The sequence below is a fragment of the Ruditapes philippinarum genome, unplaced genomic scaffold, assembly GCF_026571515.1.
Source record: "Ruditapes philippinarum isolate M1 unplaced genomic scaffold, ASM2657151v2 ctg394_1_1_1_1, whole genome shotgun sequence".
NCBI classification, from domain to species: domain Eukaryota; kingdom Metazoa; phylum Mollusca; class Bivalvia; order Venerida; family Veneridae; genus Ruditapes; species Ruditapes philippinarum.
The window spans coordinates 30271-55948 of record NW_026864337.1 but is presented as its reverse complement, the minus strand read 5'-3'; the positions used below and the strand labels follow the sequence as shown (position 1 = coordinate 55948).

At 32.9% G+C, this 25678-nt stretch overlaps 1 protein-coding gene across 1 annotated transcript; it reads left to right on the top strand.

The window, feature by feature from the left end:
• Window positions 1-6772: 6772 nt before the first annotated feature.
• Window positions 6773-15902, top strand: LOC132725239 (heat shock 70 kDa protein 12B-like). The gene is made up of 5 exons (XM_060710334.1): window positions 6773-6926; window positions 8817-8968; window positions 10840-10975; window positions 14699-15504; window positions 15885-15902. The coding sequence occupies exons 1-5, from the start codon at window positions 6773-6775 to the stop codon at window positions 15900-15902; spliced, it is 1266 nt and encodes a 421-aa protein (XP_060566317.1).
• Window positions 15903-25678: the final 9776 nt, after the last annotated feature.

The following is a 25678-nucleotide window of genomic DNA, read 5'->3' as shown; positions in this document are numbered from 1 at the left end:
TACTTTTTATATGTGTCTGTATGTCGTGAATCAATCTGCAGCACTATTCTGATTTTTATCTAAACAATCTTAACAACAATCTGAATTTGTCTCGTCTCGGTACACAATTATCATTTTTATAATTACAAATTTATGACATATTTTGAGAAAAAATATTGCACGAAAAGAATATACAATGTATTGTATATTCAGATAAATATTCCATTGAACGAGATATTTGTTTGCTGTAAAAATAAAAAGACTACGGTACTCCATTCCAAAGATTGGTTGTAATTGTTCCTTGATATATTCCATAACATTTTCCACAACTGGCGTGAGTTTATAAATCGTAACTATGTTGTAAATTGATTGTTTTGGTCTTTTGTGTATATATATGATGCGATAAACTGTCGACTTAAATACTTCAAAACATTTGTTAACTGGTAAAGAGACTTTACGCAATGTAATGCCCATATTCGTAAAGCCAAATATTGTTTTTTGTTGACACTACTCGATACAGATAGATTGATTCAATAGCTCTTTTTTTGGTAACCACCTATCTACATCTCGAGCAGTTTCAACTCAAAGGTAATCCAAAAAAAACAACATTATATTGTGTTTGACATTTCCAGAGTCGTTAAATGCACCTATTTTCCGTAGGATGGTTAAAATGAAAGACTACATATAGTTCTTCTGAACATACTTACAAACTAGGCATCTCAACTGAGATTTAGGAAATTTAGGATTTTTCGAAATTTGGCTAGCTAAGAGTGTTGGTAACCAAACATTGTTCTTGTCGAAGCTAAAACAAAGAATTTCAGATGTTTTCCAAGTCGAGCAAGATTTTAGAGTATTTGCAACATTTGAATATAGCTATTATCTGAAAAATCTCGATATAACGAAATACTTTTCAGCTTTAACCAATTAAGATTGTCAGCTCACCATTTAAGTGTTGAAACAGGTAGATGGAGTAGCATTTGCTTATTAATAAACGACAGATTATAGTGCGTATGTCAAAAATTAGAAGTTGTTTGAATTCAAATTGTGTGATTCTATAAGAAAACGATGTATCAATCAACATTACGTAATAACCCCCAATATGTAAAAATCTGCAGAACAGTTTAACTCTCATTTATTAAAATTGTAAGAAATTTAACTATGTTTATCTATAAAGCCTTCAAATTTCGAAAAGGATCTTCAATACAATCTTAGAGAGTAATAAATAAATATATACCGTAAGACTCAAAAGTTCCTTTGTAGATTTTAATATGTTCCTCTATACTTATACAATTATTTTCCTATCTTTATTTGTTTGATACCATTTAAATGTATCATGTTCACTTTTGTCTCTATTTTCCAACCTATCATTACAATTCCCATTTTGTTCATTTTACGCTCTTTTTTTAATTGTTAGAATTGTAAATTCGTGTTAAATTTTATCATAGCAAAAACTAAAGATAAACAAATCCTGATGATTGTTTACACAACAACCGGCATGGTTACTTCCCTTGAATGCGTCATACATGATAGTAATAATCGTTAGATATACTATGCTGAAATTTGATATTTGAAATGTTGTAAATTGATACACAGTCTCTTTGTATGTTTGAAATAAACATGTTTGTCTACACATAAAGTAGATATTTTGTGTTTTAAACTCGACACACTCTAGGTGGACACAATATGAATATATAGTGTCATAAAAAATTAACAATAAACAACTGCCAGTTTATTCAAACAAAGGACCTCTTTCAATCGTTAAAGGGAATGCAGCTTCAAATGCATAACTTGTACATCATGGATATTCAGTCAGAACTGCATAGAATTACTAAGTTGCGATTCAAATTTTTACTCACAGATGAGCATAGTATATCTTTAAATAACGTCATTATTAGTTATAAACCTCGCTCTTAATACTGATGCGTCTAGATTACATTGAGAAACATGTGTTTTTCGAGAAGCAGCACGCTCCACCTTCTTCAAAGCAGGTTAGTATGATAAATAAGTAAATAATAGGGCATAACTACGAAAAAGTGATGGGGGAATCAATGATATGATGAAGATCTCCTTTTTTAATGAACAAGTGTATAAAATTTGAAGAAATTAAACAGATTTAATAATCTATTAAAAAAATAAACTTACCTTGACCTTTGGACTTTTGACTTGAAAATGAGTGTGACAAGCACATTTCATACAGGTGCATCTATATTTCTTAGGTAAGTGCACTTTGATAGCGTTTTTTATGTTTTGTTTTGTTGTACAGGTCCCAATGACCGTGTCCTTTGACCTTTTAACCAGAAAATATGAACTATAGGTAGAAACTCCCTAATGTGCATCTTCTTAAAAAATTGTAGTTACTTATCAAGGGGCATCTTCATACAAAGTAATTAGACCCTGTGTCAATGCACTATGTAGGTAGTAATGATAAGAGTAAATCCATATATAAAGTTTTTTTTTTTAAAAAATTCCATTATCAGCATTGAAGTTATTGACCATACACGAAAAGTAAGGGGGAAAATGTAAATAAAAAAGAAGAACCAACGCCGACGCATTTACCAATGATTAATTTGTCAGGAAATTTACTTTGCTCTTTCCCTGAAAAGTGAAGCTAAGAATAAATATGAATATTTTTAAATGCAAATCATCTACATGACTCTAAAAAGGTACATAGAAAATATCGTTAAATATCGTTCAGCAGCATAAAGTGCCTACGTTTCTGGTCTAGAATGCAGTATAATCACATTCAATGAACATTACAAGCATAAATGATATGAACAGAAAGCCTGCGAAGGAGCCTATCGAATTTAATCAGATGTGGCGTACACATTGTTTCACACGCAATGTTTTATTTCAAAGCGACACGAATCAATTGAACCTCGCCCAATACTCAACGACAAGAGCGGTTATCTTTAGACGAATATTACCAGTTTATCTTATTATAAGTTAGCAAATGTTTAACAAAGACATTTACAATGAATAGAACACCACTTTTTTTCAGAAATCAGATTTAAATTAAATACAGAACAAAACTTGAAAACTATATTTAGATATCAACTATGAAAATAAAAACTGTTCCAAAAGATTTGTTTCGGTTTCTGTTCGTCATTAGTAAAGATTAAACGTGTTTTTTTTTCAAAGTTCCGAGGGCAAATAGGTATAGGATTAGGATTTTATAATTTTTGTTCCTTTAAATGAGAATGATTTTAGAGAGTATTGAAGTTACATAACATTGGATGAAAATAGATCTAGAAAGTGTTGACGATAATTTGCTTTATTTGCTGCTCAAATTTATCAAGTTAAAAAATCTCTGAGGATAACCGGCTCGTTGTTGCAGCATTAGATTTCGGAACAACGTATTCTAGCTGGGCCTTTTCTTTAAAACATGAATACCAAAGGGATCCGATAAAGATAACTGCAAAACAATGGTACGGATACAAAAGCAAGTATTCGCATTTCCAAAAAGGATAGGAATCACCATACAGCCGGGTATCTATTTTGTTACCTGAACAAAAGAGTTTATGTTTCATCTTCTGAATTATGTTTACCCCATAGGAGCCTGAACACTGGTTTCGAGCTGCATTGATAGCATTTCAAGCATATTTTGATGTTTTTCTTAGCCCAATTTTAGATATATTATGCTTCGTATTTGGAAATTACTAAAATTACCCTTTTGGAGATATAAAATCTACATGTTTTGACTTCACACAAAGTAAATATGGTATATTTTAAACTATACACACAAAAAGAGGCCACAATATGTCATTAAAAATATTAAAGTAAAAAAACTTTTTAAGAAAGGACCAATTTCACTTGACATGTAATAGGGTATGCAGCTTGCCGTATATAGTTTGTTTATTCACATTAGACATATTCAGTAAGAATTTCATAGGTTTCAAAACATTTACTGCGTATTCAAAGACACGGTACATAACCATATCGGTACTCGCTTTGCGTACTAGAACGGTACCTTCTTTGCTCATGCACAGGTCATTCTCTGCTGAAAACAAATACTAGTAGTAGACATAAATGGAAACATATTGTATGTATGGAATGTATACTAGTATAATCAAATCAATGATTCATTTAAGCCCGCATAACATGCTTAGGCGGTAGGCGTGGCGAAACATCTCGATATTGTGTAACTTATTGTGGAGGTGTAGTAACTGAAAAATGGACACATTTCTGTGCAAGACACAGTTAAAACATTCTATCGTATCGTGGTATACTTCTTTTGACTTGACATACCATATTAAATCAGTAAAATAAACATTTACTGGTTATTAAGCTGTACCCTTTTCTACATATTTACATAATTTTATATGTGTTTTATTTATTTCGTCTAATATAACCATGGCCATTGTTAGAATTTCACTTGGCGGGGATTAATTTTATTTACACTTTCATGTCATTCAGGAACATATTGGGCCTAAGAGTGAGGTTTGGCGCACCTAAAACCGGTTTAAACTCCCCAGTGGTTCGTTCCAAGGTGGTACCCCTCTGTGTTCCTTCACGTGTTTTTCATGCCTGTGTTGTTATTTGTTTTTGATTGTATACATGTTTTGTGATGTCTGCCTTGTTGGACTGTCGTTTACGGTAGGTATTTTCTCACATCCCATCCCATTTTTAACCCCCTCCCGTTTTCACCCTTACAGCCCTTATCCCTTTAATTTCCATATGGGCCCGTTTTAGTTTATATTTTTATTTCACACATTACATGTCACTCTCCTTTCACCGCCCTTATGTCCACCCCAGGTTTTGGTTTGGTGCCTTCTGGGTGCCCTACTTTGGTGTGTCGGGGGCTGCGTCCTGTGAACGTTGCCTTTACCTTTTTGATCTTTATTCTTGTATATTTTGGTGTATGTCACCTTATTGTTCTGTTTCAGCAGACAATGACCTGTGCATGAGCAAAGAGTTTACCATTTAAGAAAATTGCACAGAGGGTATCGTTTTAGTAGGTTTCCCAAAGTTGGTAGCAATTAAGTAGTTTTTGCAAAGAGGGTACCGTTTAAAGAGGGTACAGTTTTAGAATATTTCGCAGAGGACATCGATTTCGTCAATTTTGCAGAGAGTAGCGTTTCATTTTTCTGTTCCATCGGGATCATTGATGCCAGCACTATTAAGTGTTGAGGATTGAGTACCGCTCTGAGAACTTAGTATCGCTCAAACCGTGCTAACGGGCGTGAGGGATGTTGCACTTATTCTTTATCCCTCATGTACAGACTCAAACAAACCGAGTCTCCAATTTTCATATAATTATATTGTGCTTAATTCTTCCGAGGGATCACTTTGTTTCCTGATGTACAGTGCAGAAGGGTATCAACTTTAATATTTCAAAGTTTTGAGCGATTGCCTTTTGTAACGTTTCATATTTTAAATACTAAGATCTCAAAGAAACGCAAATATATGCGGGGTTATATAATGAGAACACATACATTGTTGATAGAAGGTTGCATGAAAGTTACTTGTGGTCGATAAGAGCTTGCATAGGAATTCCCTGGACGCGTCAACGTCGCCTGGTCCGTTTTGAATGGACCATGGAGCATACACGGTGGACCATGCAACACTGGAGACACGTTCTCTTCACTAATGAGTCCCGGTTCTGCCTAAACTTCACAGACAAGTGTGCTAGAGTCTGGAGAAGACGAGGTGCACGGTTTCAGGCTGAAAATATTGATGAGCATGACCGCTACGGAGGTTAGTCAGTTATGTTGTAGGAAGGCATCAGCTGGGATGGACAAACCGACCTGATTGTGCTAAATAGAGGCATATTGACAGGCCAGCGACACAAAGACGACATCTTAGACCAAACAGGTAGGGTTGTATGCTAAAGGAGTCGGCGATCATTTATTCTAATGGACGATAATGCTCGCCCCTATAGGGCCAGGGTGGTCCAGGACTACCTTGAGAGGGAGTCTATTGAGCGCATGGACTGACCAGCTCGCTCACCTGACTTAAATCTAATAAAACATTGGTTAAATGAGAGGCAGGCTAGAATTTCAACTTGTCAGATGCAACCAGAACCATCCAGAAGCTTGGGGCCATGTTGGTCCATGAATGGGCAGTCATACCCGTTAGAATGATAAATAAACTAATAGGTAGTATGAGAAGGCGCTGCAAAGCTGTCATTGATAGACACTGGTCACAAGCACACGCACACACGCACGCACGCACGCACATACATACAAACATACATACATACATACATACATACATACATACATGCATGCATGCATGCATGCATGCATGCATGCATGCATGCATACATACATACATACATACATACATACATACATACATACATACATTGCACTTATTCACGATCTTTCATAGACAGATTCAATCAAATCGTGTCTGCAATTTTCATGTTGTTTTGTTGTGATAAATGCTTCCGAGGAATCACTTTGTTTCCAGGTTTTTATAGGTACAGAGCAGATTTTTATCTGTACAGTGCAGAACGTGTCAACTTAAATATTTCAAACTTTTCAGCGATTGCCTTTTGTTACCTTTCATGTTTAAAATACTAAGATCTCAAAGATACGCAAATATATGCGGGGTTAAGTAATGACAACGCATACATTGATGATAGAAATTTACGGTTGCTCAAGAACAACGGGAGACGATGGTTATCTTAGAGGGCAAGTAAGTATAGGATATTATAATTTTTGTGCCTTAAAATATGATTGAACTTAGACAGTATTTTAGTTGAATAACATTTGATGAAAAAAGATCTAGATAGTGTTTACGATCATTTGCTTTATTTGCTGCTCAAATTTATCAAATTAAAAAAAAAAACATGTCCAATGGTAATCCGCTTGTGGTTGCAGCATTAGATTTTGGAACAACGTTTTCTAGCTGGGCATTTTCGTTTAAACATGAATATGAAATGGAACCGACAAAGGTGACTGCAAAAGTAGGGTACGGATTAGAATCAGCTGTGTCATTGAAAGGTAAGTTTGATCTTCTAGACATTAGTGAACATAACGTTGAAAACTTGTGTCTTCAATAACGTATAATGATTTGACATTGACTCTTTTGAGACGATTCGTTGTTTACGAAATGTTTCTATTCTATTGATAGAATCTTACAAATGCATCATTATGATATACTTATGAAATATTGCTTGAAAAAAAATTGATAAGTTCTAAATGATTAAGTATGAACACTAACATAATGAAATATAATATTGTGTTCTAGAACGTGTTATTACCTTCAAAAATATAATTAATATCCAGTCATGTATCTCACGCTTGTAAACAACACCTAAATAGGATTCTTCCAGTCTAAAACTTGAAGTGACCTTCAGCTTTTCTAAAGGTTAAAAATGTTACTTTTGAATAAATAGTTTTATATAATCGTCAAACCAAAAGAATTAAGGTGGAAAATGAAAATTGCCGACGATAAAATACACAATACAAAACGAAACCCCTTGATACGAGGGGTGTTCAATTATTAATGAAAATACCTTATTTTCTCTGGTCTTTATTAAGCAATTTTGATTATCTTTTTACAGTCCCTCAAAGTACTCTCCTCGTCTCTCTATACACAGTTGTATCCGTCTGCGTCATTTATCGAACGCTGTCCGGTACTCTTCTCAAGGTATACCCCGTTATTCTGCATTCACCGCTTTTGACAAGTCTTGGGCACGGGTATATTGTTTCCTGCTAAAAGTTCCTTTAGTTTAGAAAAAAACAGAAGTCACATGGGGCCAAGTCAGGACTGTAGGCAGGATGGGAAAGAGTAGAAATATGGTTCTGTGATAGGTACTGAGTGACGGCCCCTGTTTTATGGGCACTAGCATTGTCATGCAAAATCATGATTCTGGAGGTTCCTGTAATGGGGTGACTGTCATTTATTTTAGAAACCGCTTGCAGGAGCTCACTTTATCGGTAACATCTTCAAGTCATGGTTGATTTTTCTGTTAGCACATCTACAGCAACCGGCCCTTCATGGTAGAAAAAAAAAATGTATAAAGCCTCTTCCGACTCTAAAAAAACCAGGTTTACAGACCACGGGTCTGGGGTCATCTTTTGGCAGCCACATCAATTAGAGCGTTTGTTTGGGATCCCATAGAAGTATATCCAATTTTCGTCCCCAGTGACTATGTCTGATATCCTTTCAGGTCCATAAGGTTCGAACATGTCCAAAAGTTGCTTGGCACAACTAACCCTAATTTTCTTCTGTTCTGGTGTCAACACATTGGGTACTAACCTTGCAGAAATCTTTCTTCGTCCAAATTCTTCAGGAATCACTTTGTGGATTGTACCGATCAAAGCATCTAAGTCTGAACGTATTTCACGGAGAGAAACATTGGGATCATTGTCTACCTGATTTCTACATTCGCGACTTCGATTTTGGTGCTCCTGGACGTTGCTTATCAGTAAGCATCTTTCTATCATCTTTAAATTCCCTTACCCATCTGGCACATGTGTTATATGGTACAGCTAAGTCTGTATATACAGTAAATAAATCTCCATGAATTTGCTTCAATTCTTCTCCAAGTTGCAACCTTGTAAATATGCAAAATCTGTATTTTTCTAATCTATCGATCTCTATATCTAAATTAGTAAAGCGGAAGATTTGTTTCCCGATCTCCTATTTTAACAGATGAATGTCACTAACGCGTTAAAATAATTCTTGGGAGACAGCTTATCGGACTTAACAGTGATATGGTGAGCTTTTCCGAAATGAAATTAAAGAAATACTTAGTTTCGAACAACACAGAATTGTTTTTACAACATACAATAAAAGGTGAAGGTCGCTTAAATACTATCAACCTAATTTTTATTGTATTACATGCATTCCGTCATAAGCCTATTAACTTACATCATTTCGTTCAGCCCCAACTTCAATATTGATCAAGCCTGATGGTGAAACCTTTCATTTGTTTGGTTTTGACGCCGAGACAGAATATGCATTACTAGCTGAAGAAAATCAACATACGAAGTACTTCTTCTTTCAAAAATTTAAGATGCAGCTGTACGACAAGATGGTAAGACATATTTGGTATACTGACCTATTTGAAACTTTTGATTTATCAAGTGCCGTTTTCTTTCTTAAAATCTTAACTTTATATGTTTCTGTATACGTCAAATGAAAATTAGGTAGAAAATTTTTCAAAATACGCACATTAATGGATTCATTAGGGGAAGTATGATATACTGCTTTTGTTTTGTTTGTGATAATAAATAAGTATATTGCCTGTTTCAATCTTGAATTGATAATTGTTGTTTTTACTGGTTTTCTTATACAGTTTTTACTTTCCTTTTTATATATCAAGACAAATATTTCTTATGTCTTTTTTTCCATTATACATTACCGAGTCAACTGTTTTCTAACGATTTTGTTCAGTTTGGTAGGGGTATGATTTGTATACAACAATTATTTATACTTGTATTGGAAGTTTCAGACTCATTTTTTAAAATGAATCAAGTGATAGTAAATCTTTTATTTTGTTTTTTATTATACATAAATTTCCTTGAACGCATGCTATATTTTTGGAGCTTAATAGTATCTTAATTCAATTTATCTTTGAATAAAACACTTGTTGCAGCGTTAATTGTCCAGTTTGGAAATATTCCTTTTAAAGCATGTTCAGTCCTTTAACATTTAAGAGTTTGGGACAGAATTTCAAAATTAAAGACGTCACAGGAAAATCTTTGTCAGCAAACGTGGTTTTCAGTCTCTCGATTAAATACCTGAAAGATTACCTTTTTGAAACAATAAGTGCGAGTCTGTTGGACAAAGCCATACGAGAATCAGACATACATTGGGTAGTAACAGTGCCTGCAATCTTGAATGATGCCGCAAAACAGTTCATGCGATCAGCTGCTGAAAATGTATGTTGTTAAAGAATTTATTTTGTTTTGAAGTTAATGTTTGGAACTTTAAAAGCTTCAAAGCCATATTAATACGTAAGATATTATACTTATGTTTTTCCGTTTCTAATCGTAATAAATTTAAAAGATATTACTTCTAAAACATAATTTAAACATCTTATACCTTAAATGAAAAAAAAAACGAATTTGACAGGTACTCTCTGAAAAATTCATGGCCTAACACAACTAATATAAATTTTGCTTATTTACAGAAATACAATACTAGCCTCTTTAACTTTTTAATATATATATAAACTATTAATATCTAGAAGCTCTATATCTTCTTCAGTTTCATAACTTCCTTTTTTGTAAATTTGACCCTGGTCAATCGAAACAAAACGACTGAAACTATGCTTTCTTCTCAATGGACTAATGAAGAGCAATGTCAACATTCAACACCTATTTTGTTTGCGTGTCAATTTCCGAATCAGTGTTTATTACTATGGGCTTTGGGTACAGGTCTGTGACACGCTAGCATAATCAATGTTTTACATGCGTATTTCTATACCTATATTTACAAGTGTATTTCATAAATTTATATAATTATATGACATATACTTTAGTGATACTGTATCGATTGTAAATGCTTTGTCATACATATTTTAACAGAGTTAAGCCAATCCGCTTAGCTATTTAAGTAAGTGAAGTCTATGGATAACGAGGTTTTAGTGTTAAGCCCATGGCAAGGTACACGTTATTCGTTTCACTAAAGAACTGAACGACTGTGTATGAAATATTTCCTACAATACCTGCGATTCATATGAAGGTGTTGGCAGTTATTTGAGAAGAATAACTTAGTGGTTTACTTCCCGTCGGTAGATAAACTAAAATACTTTTGAAACCCGGTGTTAAACCAAATTGTGACAAACATAAGAAGCTAGCACGTAAATTACTGTTTACATTAGATCTATAAAAATTATATCCTTTCGCATCTTTTACTTTTTAAGTCATGAAGTAAAATTCATTTTTTTGTTGTCTTAAAAAGGCCGGAATAGATGGTCAAAATCTGAAAATTGCCCTGGAACCAGAAGTTGCTTCTCTGTATTGCCAGCACATTCCTGGTGTGGACTCTCTGGCAATGATGAAAGCTGGGAGTAAATACCTCATTCTTGATGCAGGAGGTTTGTTTTAAAAACCGAATTGTTTAATGCAAAATTACATACTAAATTAATATCATTTTAAAGAATCTTGTTAAAGATTGCACATACAACAAATAATTACAATATATATTTGTTCGTCATGACATTAAATGTTCCGATTCCTTTTTTAATTATAATTGTTTTGTTTTCATTCTTTTCATACATGTATTTTGAGAAGGCAATTTTTGCAATTTGATGTTGTTTGAGACTAGGAATTATATTTAAACGAATTTTTAAAATTATCCAGGATATTCGGGCTATTTAATGTTTTAATGTAATTTCATATATTTTACATACACATACATGTATAGGATAGGGCATTATATAAATATCACATAACACAGTTGTTTTTCTGTGACTGAAATTTTTCCACAGTCTAAACTTTAAAGTTAATTATAGGAACACTATTAAAGCATATTTATCAAAGTAATCCCGATAATGGAACGAAGAAATCTACATATGATCTTAAATTTTTATCCTATCAATTAAATGTATAAATTTTAAGAATAACTACTATAAATAAATCATCAAGATTAATGCCACTTCAACATTCCATTATTTATGTTCATTTATGTTTATTTTATGTTAACTTATCTTTTTTTTGTATTTTCCCATTGCCATGTATTTTTGCAACTAAAGTTTAGCCACTGCCTAAATAGTAGTAATAATTGACACACATACCTTATTGATGTTCGCTGTAGATATGTCTTACCACTTATAGCCATATCGGTAATGATATTATCTCTTGGCGAGCATCAATAGGATCTTCAATAATAATAGTCAGCAGTCTCTGAATGTTTATGTTGTCAAGTCTTCAAAAATTGTCAACGCTTATCTTATGCTCGTTTATTTTTGTGTGAGTTTAACTTCTTCTTTTTAACAACTGAAAAAGACTTCGTAACGGCAATTCCCTCCTCATCTTCAGAATGTCCCCCAGTCCATCCCACAATCATCGTCTTCCTTTCCTTTTTTCTGTATACAGTTTCTCTGAATCCTCATTGGCCGCTCCATGCATGTCGTCAACATGTTGTTGTGTCCACTAGGATCCCTGGTCATCGGTTCCGAATTCATTCAACTGACTATAGTCAATTCTTTTACCTCTCTTTGAAAGCGATTTCTGTTTTACCTTATCTGTCTTTATGGGCGCCATTTGACCTGAATTTATTGTAGTAAATTACGAAAAAAGTCCACAAAAAAGCTTAGTCAATAACGAAAACGAGCAAATCAAAAATCCTCTCAGTCTCATTCAACCTGATAAGTAAGCTATTTTTGGATCAAAATAAGCCAAATCAAACAAAATGTAACATGTTGAAGTTCTTATGCTAAGCATGTGCGTGTCACGTTACGTTCCTGTCAAAAAGTTATATTTTTCAAAGCGTAATATATTAAAGGTACGGAAGAGAAAAAGAAGAAAATTGTTCATGCTAATGACACTTATACTGACTGCGTCACTACTCATCCTTTTTTTTAAATTGTCGATCATAAATTACTATGGAATCACGTGATCATAAGCTAGCGTTTATATTCACTCCACTTAATCACACTTTCATGAGTTTGAAAAATTATTGCCCGCTTCAATGATATTCTGCCCATTAAATAAAACTTGTTGAAACTTGACAGTGACATATATGTGTGTTCTTTTTAAAGTTCTTCAATGTCGAATTGACCATAGATGCAACTTTTGAACTAACGTATATAAATGATGTTTTCTTATATGCATTTTACTCGATTTAATGTGACAATTACATTCACAAACGCTATAAGTAAGTATTAATATTTATGTTAGTATTCGCAAAGTCTGGTTGACAATTTTTCTGTTAAATGTAATTTATAGTCTTTACATTTATTGTCTTACACGCGGTACAGTAGATATAACAGTGCATGAAATATCCTCAGATGGTAGTCTCAGAGAAATCTACAAAGCCAGTGGCGGTGATTGGGGTGGAACTAAAGTTGACCAAGCCTTCGAAAATTTCTTGATCGAAATTACAGGTATTATAATTCAAAATGATGTATGATATTCACAAGTGAGATACAGTAAAACCCTCTATTAAAACCATCATCGGGTCTTAAATGGATTCCACAGAAGTTTTTTGACATGACTGACTTTTTCGAGATTAATGTTCCATTTGATGTAGGTCAAAACCAATAATGTGTGTTTAAAATTTCAGATAATTCGGTCATTCCAGAATAATTATTCTAATTGTGATAAATGACCGAAAATTGAAAAGCGATGAATTCTTTTTCACTCAAAATCGGGCTAAGAATAACACAAACATACTATTTTCAATTTATATCAGATAAGATTCTGTAATAAACGTTTCCATATCTTTCCGTTTCAAGTGCCCCTGCTGATCTATGTAAAAAACAAACTTCATATGTTTAGGTATTTGGTCCTCGTTTGACTTTTTTTAAACAAAGTCGTCTTTATTGCGGGATTGCCTCATTAGTGGATGTTACGAGTATAATCAAGGCTGTAATATTTTAACATTTTGGTTAAATTTTGGGGTAAATGTGATCTAAAAAATTTATTTTTTCACCCCCTTTTTAAATGCTAGAATTTTTTAAACCATTAAAAACATTTAAATCTGATATGCAGAACAAAAATTCTGGAGAAACTTAATTAAAAAGGTTTTTAAACATTCTTTTATTTTGGGGTTTAAATATAAAATTTGGAATTTTTACAAATTAAATTTAAATTCAAAAAAAACCCAAAATACACTTAAAACCCAAAAACAAAAATTAAATCTTCAAAAATTTGGGGGGTTTTTTTAAATTTAAACAAAAGGGTGTAAACCAAAGAAAACAGAAAACTGTTTTTTTGTTTAAAATTTCCAATTTTTTAAAAGCATCCAATAGCATTTTTTTTTGGCCCGAAAAAAAAGGGCTTTATTCCCAAATATCATTGTTTTGGGGGTTCAAAAAAAGGGGAATAAAATAAAGAAAAGGGTTTAAAAATGGTGGTTTTGATAGTAAATAAGGGTGTTGTTTTTAATTTTATATTTTCTATTGAAATAAAGGACAAAAACCCAAATTTTTTAAATTTATTTGAGAGGGTTCCTGGGGGCCAAAAGGCGGCAAATTTTTTGGGTTTTAAAAAACCCTTTTGCCCCTTTTCTTTCCACTTTTCATTTGGGGGAATTCCGCCGGGGAAATTTTACTTCTCTTATATGAGGAATCTATCTGGCTGGGTTTACAAAAAGGTTTCAGAAAATTCAAAACCTTATGCGAAAAAATTATGCAGGGATTTAAATTTGTCAGTGTCTCTAACGAAAACATCTTAGTATCGGTAAGGTCTTAATTCTTGGGAAGTCTTAAGTAGTGTTTCTACTGTATATACATTTACATTTGTATTTTTAAGGGTTTAATGTTACTTGAACTATCCCATGTTGAATTTGATAAATACGTTGATAATTTATTTTCTTTCCTATAATAATATGTATGGTATTATGTATCGCTCATTGTTTATCGACAGATATTTTAAACATTAATTTAACAATAACTGTTTATTTCTTTTGACTTCACAAATGCCGAGCTTTGTAGGATTATTTTTCTTTTCAATTAAAGGCAAAACAATTCATACAAAAGTAACATTAATATCAAGTAAATGAAAGAAAATATTTTCATATAATTCTTTAATTACCTTGCAATACTAAAAAGGTAATACACACACATAATGACATCATATCTTTAATATTTCAATAGGACCAATTGTTGTGAAGCAATTTAAAGAAGTTGCAATGGTTGACTATCTTGATCTTATGAAAAGTTTCGAATTAAAAAAGAGAACTAAACCTCCTACACAAGGCGTACAAAAAGTGATGGTAAAGATTCCGACCAAATTAAAAACACTTACTGAAGAAATTACTGGAAAAGTGCCTGAAGATACAATTGCCGAGACAAGGTACAAGGACGGCATAAAAATTGTTGTTGACAAGTTGAGATTCGATATTGATATAATGAATTCGTTTTTCAAAGAGTCCGTGGAAAACATCGTTGGACACCTTAAGGAACTTTTTATGAAACCAGATGTTGACGCATGCGATGTCATTCTAATGGTCGGTGGGTATTCCGAATCGTACCATTTGCAAGAAAAAATAAAATCTAATTTCCCATCGAAGAAGGTTGTTACTCCCAATGAGGCGGGTCTAGCTGTACTGAAGGGTGCTGTTATGTTTGGCCACAATCCGGCGCTTATTGCCGAGAGGAAGATGAAATTTACGTATGGAAACGCAAAATTCCCTGGATTGTTTCATGTCCATGTTCGAGAGGGAGACACAGTCAAGCTTGGTGAAGAGCAACCAGAACAAATTTTTCATCCAATTTTTCCATTCCTAACTGAAGTTACAGTGAACCTCTTTTGTACTAAAGATCGAAATCCTGTACTTGTAGCTGATGAAGGCTGTATCGAAATCGGAACAGTGACCGTACCAATGCCTGACACGACAGGTGGCTGCGATCGTAAAGTCGGTGTAAGTTTTCGTTTCGGGGGAACAGAAATTGAAGTTAAGGTAAGAAATAAAGACAAAGGAACAGAGCAAAAAGTCATGATATCTTACTGTTGACTGAAATTATGATGTTGAATAGCATTAACATTTTACATTGTTACCATTATAACAAATGTAGATTACGATTTTTATAGGACACTTTTCATACTGGATGGCCTAAATTTATCAATGCCTCTTACAAGATGCTAGTAAATATCAACCTTTATAAACGGGAGATTTGTAGAAACCGCGTAAATGAAATAAGTCATTTCCTTTTGTTTTAATTATTATCATTATTATGATTATGTTGATTGGTCATTTGTAATGTTCTGACAATAATATGTAAATTGCGAATAATCTTATTGAGATAAAGATTGATGTAACAATTTTCATGTTTTTGATAGAATGTTAGTGTAATGTAGTTGTTTTTTGTTCATTTTTATTTAGATATTTTTTTTGTCGCAAAAGATGTTTTATTTTAAAGCTTAAAGAGATAAAAATTGCCAACGGTGTATAGTGTGGTCACTCTACACAGTGTTTATTTGCCATAATCTATACTTGTCCAATAAAGCGTCTACGTGATTAAATGATTAACAAGTACTAGTTGCTTTGATATGTTATGTATGTTATAAAAGCTAGTTTTATTTTCAAGTTCTTACGTCGACGCTACATGTAAATTTTCATTTTAATTCCATCCTTTTATGTTCATTATTATTCACTTACCTTGATAATGTATACATGTTTATTATATACTTACAAATGGAATATTGAGAAATATTAATAAAACAAATGCGTATTTTCATTTGACGTATTTTCACTGGTATCAAATTGTGATGTCTAAAAAGAGAAAAGTGTATATTATAATCAGAAAAATCAAAGTTTTTTTATAAATACAGGGTTTATGTTCATCTTGTGGTATGAAAATTATCATATTTCACTCGTAGCTATCGCATGTTTATTTTCAAACCACTTGATGAAAATTAATCCTGCGTTTATAGAACAAAAATGATTATCCTTTTATATATACGTATTTTAACCACTGAAGTTTTAACATTTATGACATCGTTTTCATTTATTCATTCGGTAAAGATGTTTGAATATTGATGTCTTTCTTCTAACGTTTATCTAACTTATTGCATAAACACATTGAGTAGTGAATGACATTTTTATATGTACATAGGTTACTGGAAATATGCTATACCTGTAGATATTATTTTTTTTTAATAAAGCAACAATATTTCTGCAATATTTCCTGTTGACTTCTTTTTTTCTTTCTTTTTTTTTTTGTTTCGTTCTTTGTCATAGATTGTATATGGTAGATGCACCTATTATCCACGCCATATTTGTTTTTGAATAATAATATATATATTTAAATATTAAATATATATATATATAATAATATTCGAATTTGTCTCAATATAGATTTATTCATCTGTCATAAAAATTTTGAAAAATAATAGATCTATATTTATAATATATTTTTTTAAAAATATCGCTGCAATAAAAGAACAGATGTATTCTGATATCTGGACAATTCTTACAGAATCATTCAACTCAAAAATACTGACCAAACCAAAACAAATGTTCTGAACAACTGCGAATTACTCTTTTTCTCTAATAGGTAAAATACCAATCTTCAAGTATATGTTGTTTTGCTCAGAAAGGAATATTTGATTGAAATCAAAAACTGATCCTATGTTTTGACTTTAATTAAAAAATGGCCCTCTGTAAATTTCATAATGGCTCTACCTAAATTTCATAAAGGGACTCTTCTTAAATTGCAAAATGGCTCCGGAAATAACAACTTGAAGACTATCCTCAGTATTCTCTTTAATATCTTATGCGATTTTTTGTGTTTGACATTGTGTATGCATCTGTCACCGTATGATTCCGTATGCTTTTTATACTTTAGGATTTGTTTTATTTTTGTGAAATATGATTTTAGAGAATTAATAATATTCAGATAATCATTATTTTTAACCGTGTGTGTGTGTATCTGAAAATAAAAGGAAGATTCATTCCAAAACATTTTTGTTAGTTTTTCATAATATTTTTTTTTCTATAACATTCTCCACAGCTGTACTACTTTGTATGGACACTACGTTACAAACGGATTGTTTTGATCTTTTGTATGTGCATGTCGTGCCTGACAAGCGTTGCCATTTGATATAAAATTTTATGAAACTCATCGGGAGAAAATGATATTTAGCTGGTCCATTGCACAGATGAAAACTCATGTCAAGTAATACTTATCTGGAATATCTGCACAATCTTCATTCTTATTTAAAAACTATAAAATTATGTGAAAACGTGGAATATGAATGATGCACGAGAAATGCTCCAACTTTCCTTCTGAAATGTTTTCGTTTCGAAAGAATATGATTTTTGATTCCTTTAAGTATATCTTAAGTCTAATGACATAAAACCAGCTTTAGGACTAAATAATAACCGTTTCAATAAACATTTTATCTTCAGTCAAATACTATAGACAAATAAATAAATTCATTCTGCTGAGAAAAGTAAAGAAATACAAACACATACCCTTATTCTCAATGTGTAAATGCCCATCAGCATTGCTATTCAGAAATTGAAAAGAGTCATAACATAGGAGTCATAAGTTAGGACAATTTCTTTGAAACGCAAAAATTGTCTCAGTTTTGGTCTTAAGACTGATTTCAGACTTAGGACTTTCTATGAAACGCAGCCCTAGAGTACTTTAACATGGTATTAATGTAAAGAATAAAAACCCTTTTCCGGATAATATATTATGTCTTCGGGTGGCAGATGCAAGGCTTCATGCCAATAACTTGCTTTCCACATTTGGTATTTTGCAAAAGAGTGTTTTAATAAGTATAAAAGAAATAGGTTTCACATTCATAACAGTCGACTTCAATTAAGATGTTTGCAGACATTGCAAATTAAAGCCCATAGCCCTTTTTAAAGCCAATTATTGTTTCGTGTGAAACTGCTTAATGCAGTTTGAAGGATTAAGTTGTCCTACCTATCTGCATACGTTTTCATTGTTTGAGTAGTTCGGACTCAATGAAATTCCAAGAAACAACATTGTGTTGGACATTTCAATAGTCGCCAGCTGTCCCTTTTTTCCACAGAGTTCAAATGAAAGACGACACAGCGTTCTTTTGTTCAAGAAATAATAAGTATAATATTAAAGTTACATGATTATGGTTGCCAATAGTTATATCATTTGCGTCTGGAGAAAAATAAATATACCAATATACTCACTATTTCAATATTAAGACATGTGTCACTGACTAAATTACTCCTCTTGTCGAGGTGTTTCTAATGTGTTTAATGTATAGTATTTAAGAATATGTTCTTGTTAGGCGTGCATCCCATGCTAAAATATTGCAGTACAATGTATAATTAATGAGCTTCAATGGTCTTCATGTTTCATAAATATGATCGTAATTCATTTACGTGCCGACAGGTTATGTCAACGTTTTAACTTTTTAAATTGGCTTTGTATTTGACATGAAAGATCAGATCCATACAAAACATTAATTGTGTAACGTTCACCTTTATATTTCTTGCTAAAACTTCATTTGTGATCTACCCTTTGTTTTTATACCGTTGAAATCTGGCCATTGTAATAGCTTGGAATATTTTAACGGCCATTCCTGATAAGGCATTTATAGTTCGATTAAGAAACACGGTATGCTCTTATGTATAGTAATTGTCGTAAAAAGCACCATTTTCTGGAGAAAAAAATGAGATCTACCCATTGCCCCGATTTCGTTGCGAATTCGCTATTGCAATATCTTTTACTTTAACAGCAATATAAGGCACCACTTGGCGCTCGTCCAAGAAATCATGACCGTCAGATGCCCAGTGTGATTTGTTTTCTATAAATTAATGTTATTTTTGTAAAAGGCACCAGTTCCGAAAAAATACGTGATCTTTACATTTGCCCATTACGTTGCAGATTTACCATTGCAGTAACTTAAAATCTCTCTTTTACGACAATAAAAGGCAATCGACTCTCGTCCAAAAACGTGGCCGTCAGGGGCCAGTATGGCATTGGCTTAAACCGTTGCGGTGATGTGCCCAATTTCTATACTAATTCAAGTGTAACTGCCACGTGCCCGGATGATAGCCTGAACCCTTCTTCTCACAATGAGCGCCAATTTGGTACGTAGTTGGTAGTTGGATATTCGAATAACCAACTACCTACTAGCTGATATGTGGTAGTTGGTAATTCAATCCATTATCAATCCATTATAACCAGAATGAAATGTTAGACACATCTTACATTTTAAACACGGGTTAAAGGAGGGGACCTAGTTATTTATTCACGCGAATACCTAACTATCTACCAGAAGTTCATTAGTTAATAGTTAATAGTTATAGTTAATTTCTAAATCCATGGAAATAGATAATAACTTTGTTAATCTCAATAACCAGGAAAATCTTATTTTTGTTCTCTCCAACAAGGATATTTTAAGGGAAACTGCCAAAACCTGATGCGCTATTTTAAAAGAAAGAAATAATTTGTTATATAAATAACATTTATCTTATAGTATTTTTGTAATTTTAGTAAAACTTCTTCTTTTACTTACTTGGTGTTATTTTATGTGTAACTTACAATAACATTTTTATGTTCTAGTTAACTAACTTTGATGGCAGACTAAAGTACCTTTGTTAATTAATTTCAGTTTACTCTGATTCAAGTTAGACCCATATTTTAAATTATCTTTCAGATAACAGGATATTTTGTCATAGTATTGAGTTGTCAAGGTTTTATAAGACTTTTGTGTAGATTAACAGATTAGCAAGGGTATTTTAGATTTTAACTGTTGATACAAGTAGCACGAAAAGAGAGGTAACTCTTCAGTACATATTGGAAGTATTTGCAATATGGGCTGAGGAGTTGTCTCCCCTGTAACTATGTATTAGTCTCTTATAATTCTTATCAGAATGACCATACAGGCAATTTTATGATTTTATGTTTTACAATTTGTAATTGAAATATTGTAAATCTTATGTATGGATGAGACTTTAATAAAGATAAGATATGCAAAAATCGAATTACCAACTATACCTTCTGGAAATAACCAATAAGTTCCCTGGTCGATTTATTTTGAACGGAGTGTTTCCATATTATAGAAAACACATAATATTGTTATATTATAAACGTTAACATGGAATATCTGAATTACCAACTACCATTTGGTAGGTAGTTGGGGATTCACGCGAATAGCCAACTGAGTCCCCTGGTCGACGTAGAGTGCGGGGTGACACCATTTGGTAGAATTTATCTATCTTGTCATATATCTGTTACTTTTATTGTGAAAAAATAGATAAAATTTTAATTTTTTTTTTAATTTAAATTTGCTTGACGGGTGATTAACGCAGTAAGGCTTTTTGTTTGCATATGTTGACATTTATTTGGTAATTTATTGAAAGTGTTGTTTGCAATATGTAAATTACTTGAAAATATTTTACCTTTAATTTATATTACATTTATAAAATTTTCCTGAAAATTAGCATGAGTCTGGAGGTTTGCTGCTACTTTTTCACCTTCGCCAAAATAAATAGTTTTAACTAGTGAAAATAGATTAAAATTGAGCCGCATCATGACAAAACCAACATAGTGGGTTTGCGACCAGCATGGATCCAAACCAGCCTGCGCATCCACGCAGTCTGATCAGGATCCATGCTGTTCGCTATCAGTTTCTCTACTTGTAATTGGGTTTGTAAGTCTGGACCCATTATGTTGGTTTTGTCATGACGCGGCTCAAATAGACTTGTCCCAAACCACCATTTATCTTTATTGGTTACTTATCGTCAGTATTAGAACTGCAATTCTATTTAAAGAAACATGTTTTTTCTGGTACGTTTTTTTTATCTCTTATCAACTGTCCTTTTACTGCTCGTTTGTGTAAAGTCTTTTATCATAACCCCTCAAGCTAGGACACGAAAGTAAGCCATTGTAAAACACTTTAGACCTAACAGCTATATATAATATTTAGGTGTGAAAATTCAATTGTATAACTAAATTTCTTGTTTACTTATGTGATTATGTTTATAGGAACTTCAAAAATAGTTATAAATCAGAGCGGGCGCTGTAGTGCAGTGGTAGCACTGTCTGTCTACAAATCTAGGGGTTGCGAGTTCGACCCCCCGCTACTCCACTAAAATTACTTACAATCTTTCGTATCAAAATAAAAATAAAAAATCATTAATACACACTATTCAAACACTTACAATCTTAAAATGTATGAAAAAAAAATTAATTCATGAACACAACTCAAACACGAAACTGACACACATGACACACTGACACACATGATACCACTCACACTGACCAGGACTAAGGACACTACTGATGCACAGGATACTACTGACACTGAACACTACTGATGCACAGAACACTACTGACACTGAACACTACTGACACTGGATACTTCTGACACTGTACACTACTTACACTGGACACTACTGCCACAGGACACTACTGACACTTCTGACACTGAACACTACTGACACTGGACACTCCTGACACTGAACACTACTGACACTGTACACTACTGACACTGGACACTACTCTCACTACTGACACTGAACACTACTGACACTGTACACTACTGACACTGAACACTACTGACACTGGACACTACTGACACTGAACACTACTGACACTGTACACTACTGACACTGGACACTACTGACACTGAACACTTCTGACACTGGACATTAATGACACTTCTGACACTGGATACTACTGACACTGAACACTACTAACACTACTGACCACTACTGACACTACTGACACTGTACACTACTGACACTGAACAATACTGACACTAGATACTTCTGACACTGTACACTACTGACACTGGACACTACTGACACTGGACACTACTGACACTGGACACTTCTGACACTGAACACTCCTGACACTGGACACAACTGACACAGGGCATTACTGACACTGGACACTACTGACACACTGTCAAGACACACCTACCACTACAAAAACACACGCCTTACAAACAGCGCACTACTGGCACTACGGACACTACGGACACAAATAACAATACTCACATAACACATAGCATTTCCGCCACACATGACATGTGATTTTCAAATAAAATTCTGTTGTTACTGTTACTTCTTCACATCTTTCCTATTTAGTCCCAGATGATCTATGTAAGACGTTCAAACGGATGTTTTTATGTTGTTGGTTTGTTGTTTTTTTAATTCAACGGAGTCCCTTTAAGACGAAAAATGTATATTACCAAACCGGTTTTTTAAAAAAAAAGCCTATAAAGAACAAACAAACTAAATAGGAATTTTATGCTCCATTTATAAATCCTTGTTCTGCATTGTGCACATGTTCCTTAAGCATTACAAATATTGATCATTAAAACAAATAAAATAAAAACTTTAAGAAAATAAAAAATGAACCTTTTGGATAATCGTTTTAAATATTCCTGTAAAAAATATAATATTTATATGATGAATAAAGATCGTTTTCTAGAACAATATATCTGATGCTATAGATAGATGTGTAATATCAGGAAGACGGACAAAACCCCACACGTCAAAACCCCACACACCAAAATTTTATAGAGTGGACAAAATGCCACACATGAATTTTACAGAGTGGACAAAACCCCACACATGAACATTATAGAGTGAACAAAACCCCACACATGAATTTTACAAATTGGACAAAACCCCACACTTTATTACTCATTTGTATAGACCTTTGATTGACAATTAATTAACTGACCCTTAGAAAAATTAACGTTTATTAGAAATGAACTATGCTCATCTTTTGGTAAAATATATTTTATCTTAGAAATGTATTGAAATCCATGAAATTCTGACTGAATATGTTTAATTTGAATAAAAGAATGAGTAAATTATGTATGGAAAGCTGCATTCCCTTTTACGGGTCAAGTAAAGTTGGTATTTTTTCTTATCATAATAATACTAAAAAAAATGCTAGATTTTTAATGACACTATATATTCATATTGTATCTGCCTATAGTGTGTAGAGTTCAAAACATAACATATCTACTTTAAATGAAGTAGAAACATGTTTATTTTATACATACAAAGAGACTGTGTAACAATTATAAATATTTTCAAAAATCAAATTTGGGCATAGTATATCTTTAAGATTAATTAATGTTTACCTTTTGATTTTTATAACAGTTTGTAATATTTGAATGTTTACCCTTTGATTTTAATTTAACAGTTTCTAATATTTGTATAGTCTATTATTTAGTCATATTGTATTATGCATTGAAATTACATTATTTATTATCATGATCAAAAGAACGACTGATCAGGCATTTGAAATGTATGGTTTTATAACAAATAATAGAAAGTGTGGGGTTATGTCTACTCTATAAAATAAAAGGTGTAGGGTTTTGTCCACTTTTTAAAAATCATGTGTGGGGATTTGTCTACCCTATAAAATTTTGTGGTGTGGGGTTTTGACAAGAGGGGTTTTGTCCTACATTTGTAATATCAGATTATGTATCACGCGCTTGTTTCTGTCAATTAAGGTCAATTAAAAGTCAATAAAGGTCAATAAACGGACGTTTCTTTCCTTATTTGTTTTGTCACCCAACCCATTGTTAATAAAAATATGGCTAGCATATTCAGCCAGTCAACTAACACGTATGTACGTAACGTAACAAGACATTAAGCCCAAGCTTATCGTGGTTTAATGACATGTACTATACATATATATACTCCAGGGGTCCGTTTCACAGTTTACAGAGTCCCGTTAGGGCCATCGCGACAAACACATAACTGAAAACAAGGATAACACGAAAACACGATCGTGAAAAGGCGATCTTTACGATGGCACAAAGGTGACATGACTGATTGTGTGTATCTTTATTTATCTCGTGGCCACGACTAGTATCTCGTGGCCACGACATAGTATCTCGTGGCCACGACTTAGCTATCTCGTGGCCACGACATAGTATCTCGTGCGCACGAGATAAATAAAAACACACACATGTCACCTTTGTGCCACCGTAGATCTTTCATCGTCGTGGTTTCGTTGTTTCGTTATAACGACTTTTCACCATCGTACTTTCGACTTTTCACCATCGTGTTTTCGAGTTATGTGTATGTGTCGCAAAGGCACTAACGGTAATAGTCGTATATGAGTCTTTAATATAATGTCTCTCACATAGGAACACAAATAGGTCTCAAATTGACCACCTGTGGAAAGGCACGCTGAAAATTGCACACATTTGATCATGTATTGTGAACATACTCCTCATTCATTGCTCGAAAATACTCGTTGCTAAGTAAAACCGCGTTTACGTCATCACAAGGTTGACATAGCAGTCATTTTATAAACATTGCCTCATTTATTTTGCATTATAGAGTTGTCCTTTTATGGTGTCTAAAAGGGTTATAAAATGCCATTATGGTACACTGTTGTTTCCAAACAGCTCATATCTGCTTAGCTGATTACGTATAAAAAAAGATAACGTCGTCAGGTAAGTTACAATAAATCCCTGTAACATTTTAATATTGCTTTTGAAAAACCAAAATATGTAGCGCCGTTTTAATGCATTTTGATGTTTATGTTTTAGATCCATTTTTGAAGAAAGTTCAAACTCATCATATCATATGTAGTCCTTTGAATACTTTACCTTAATAATCTATCATAACCAATTCGTATTATAATAATAACAACTGCAAGCCTTTGCAAACAAATTAAGTTAAAGTTGTGTGGTTTTGTTTGAAATTAGCTATAGTATCATTATTTAATTTGACTTTTGTAACTATAAGCATGTGTGCAAGGAAATGATAGAATGGAAATTGGTTTATAGATTGTGACAAACCTACCGCAGCGCTGTGTATAATTACAAGGCGGTGCTGCTGAGTCATTCAATTAATGAATAATCAAATTCACCTGGATATGTTATAAGTTTGATTTAAAAACAGTCCAAATATTGATCTTACAGGTATCAAATTCTAGTTTGAAAAATTCTTTCTTATTATTAGCTTATATCAATATACATTGTAAATCAATTTTCTTCAATCCAAATTTTAAATAAGGTCAATTAAAGCCTTTTTTTAAATGACCTTGGCTGGTATACACACTCAATACAATTGTATATTGACCTTACTTGCTAAAATTGTATAATTACTCGTTAAATCACCTTCAAAATCACAACATGTTTTTTTTCAAGTTATT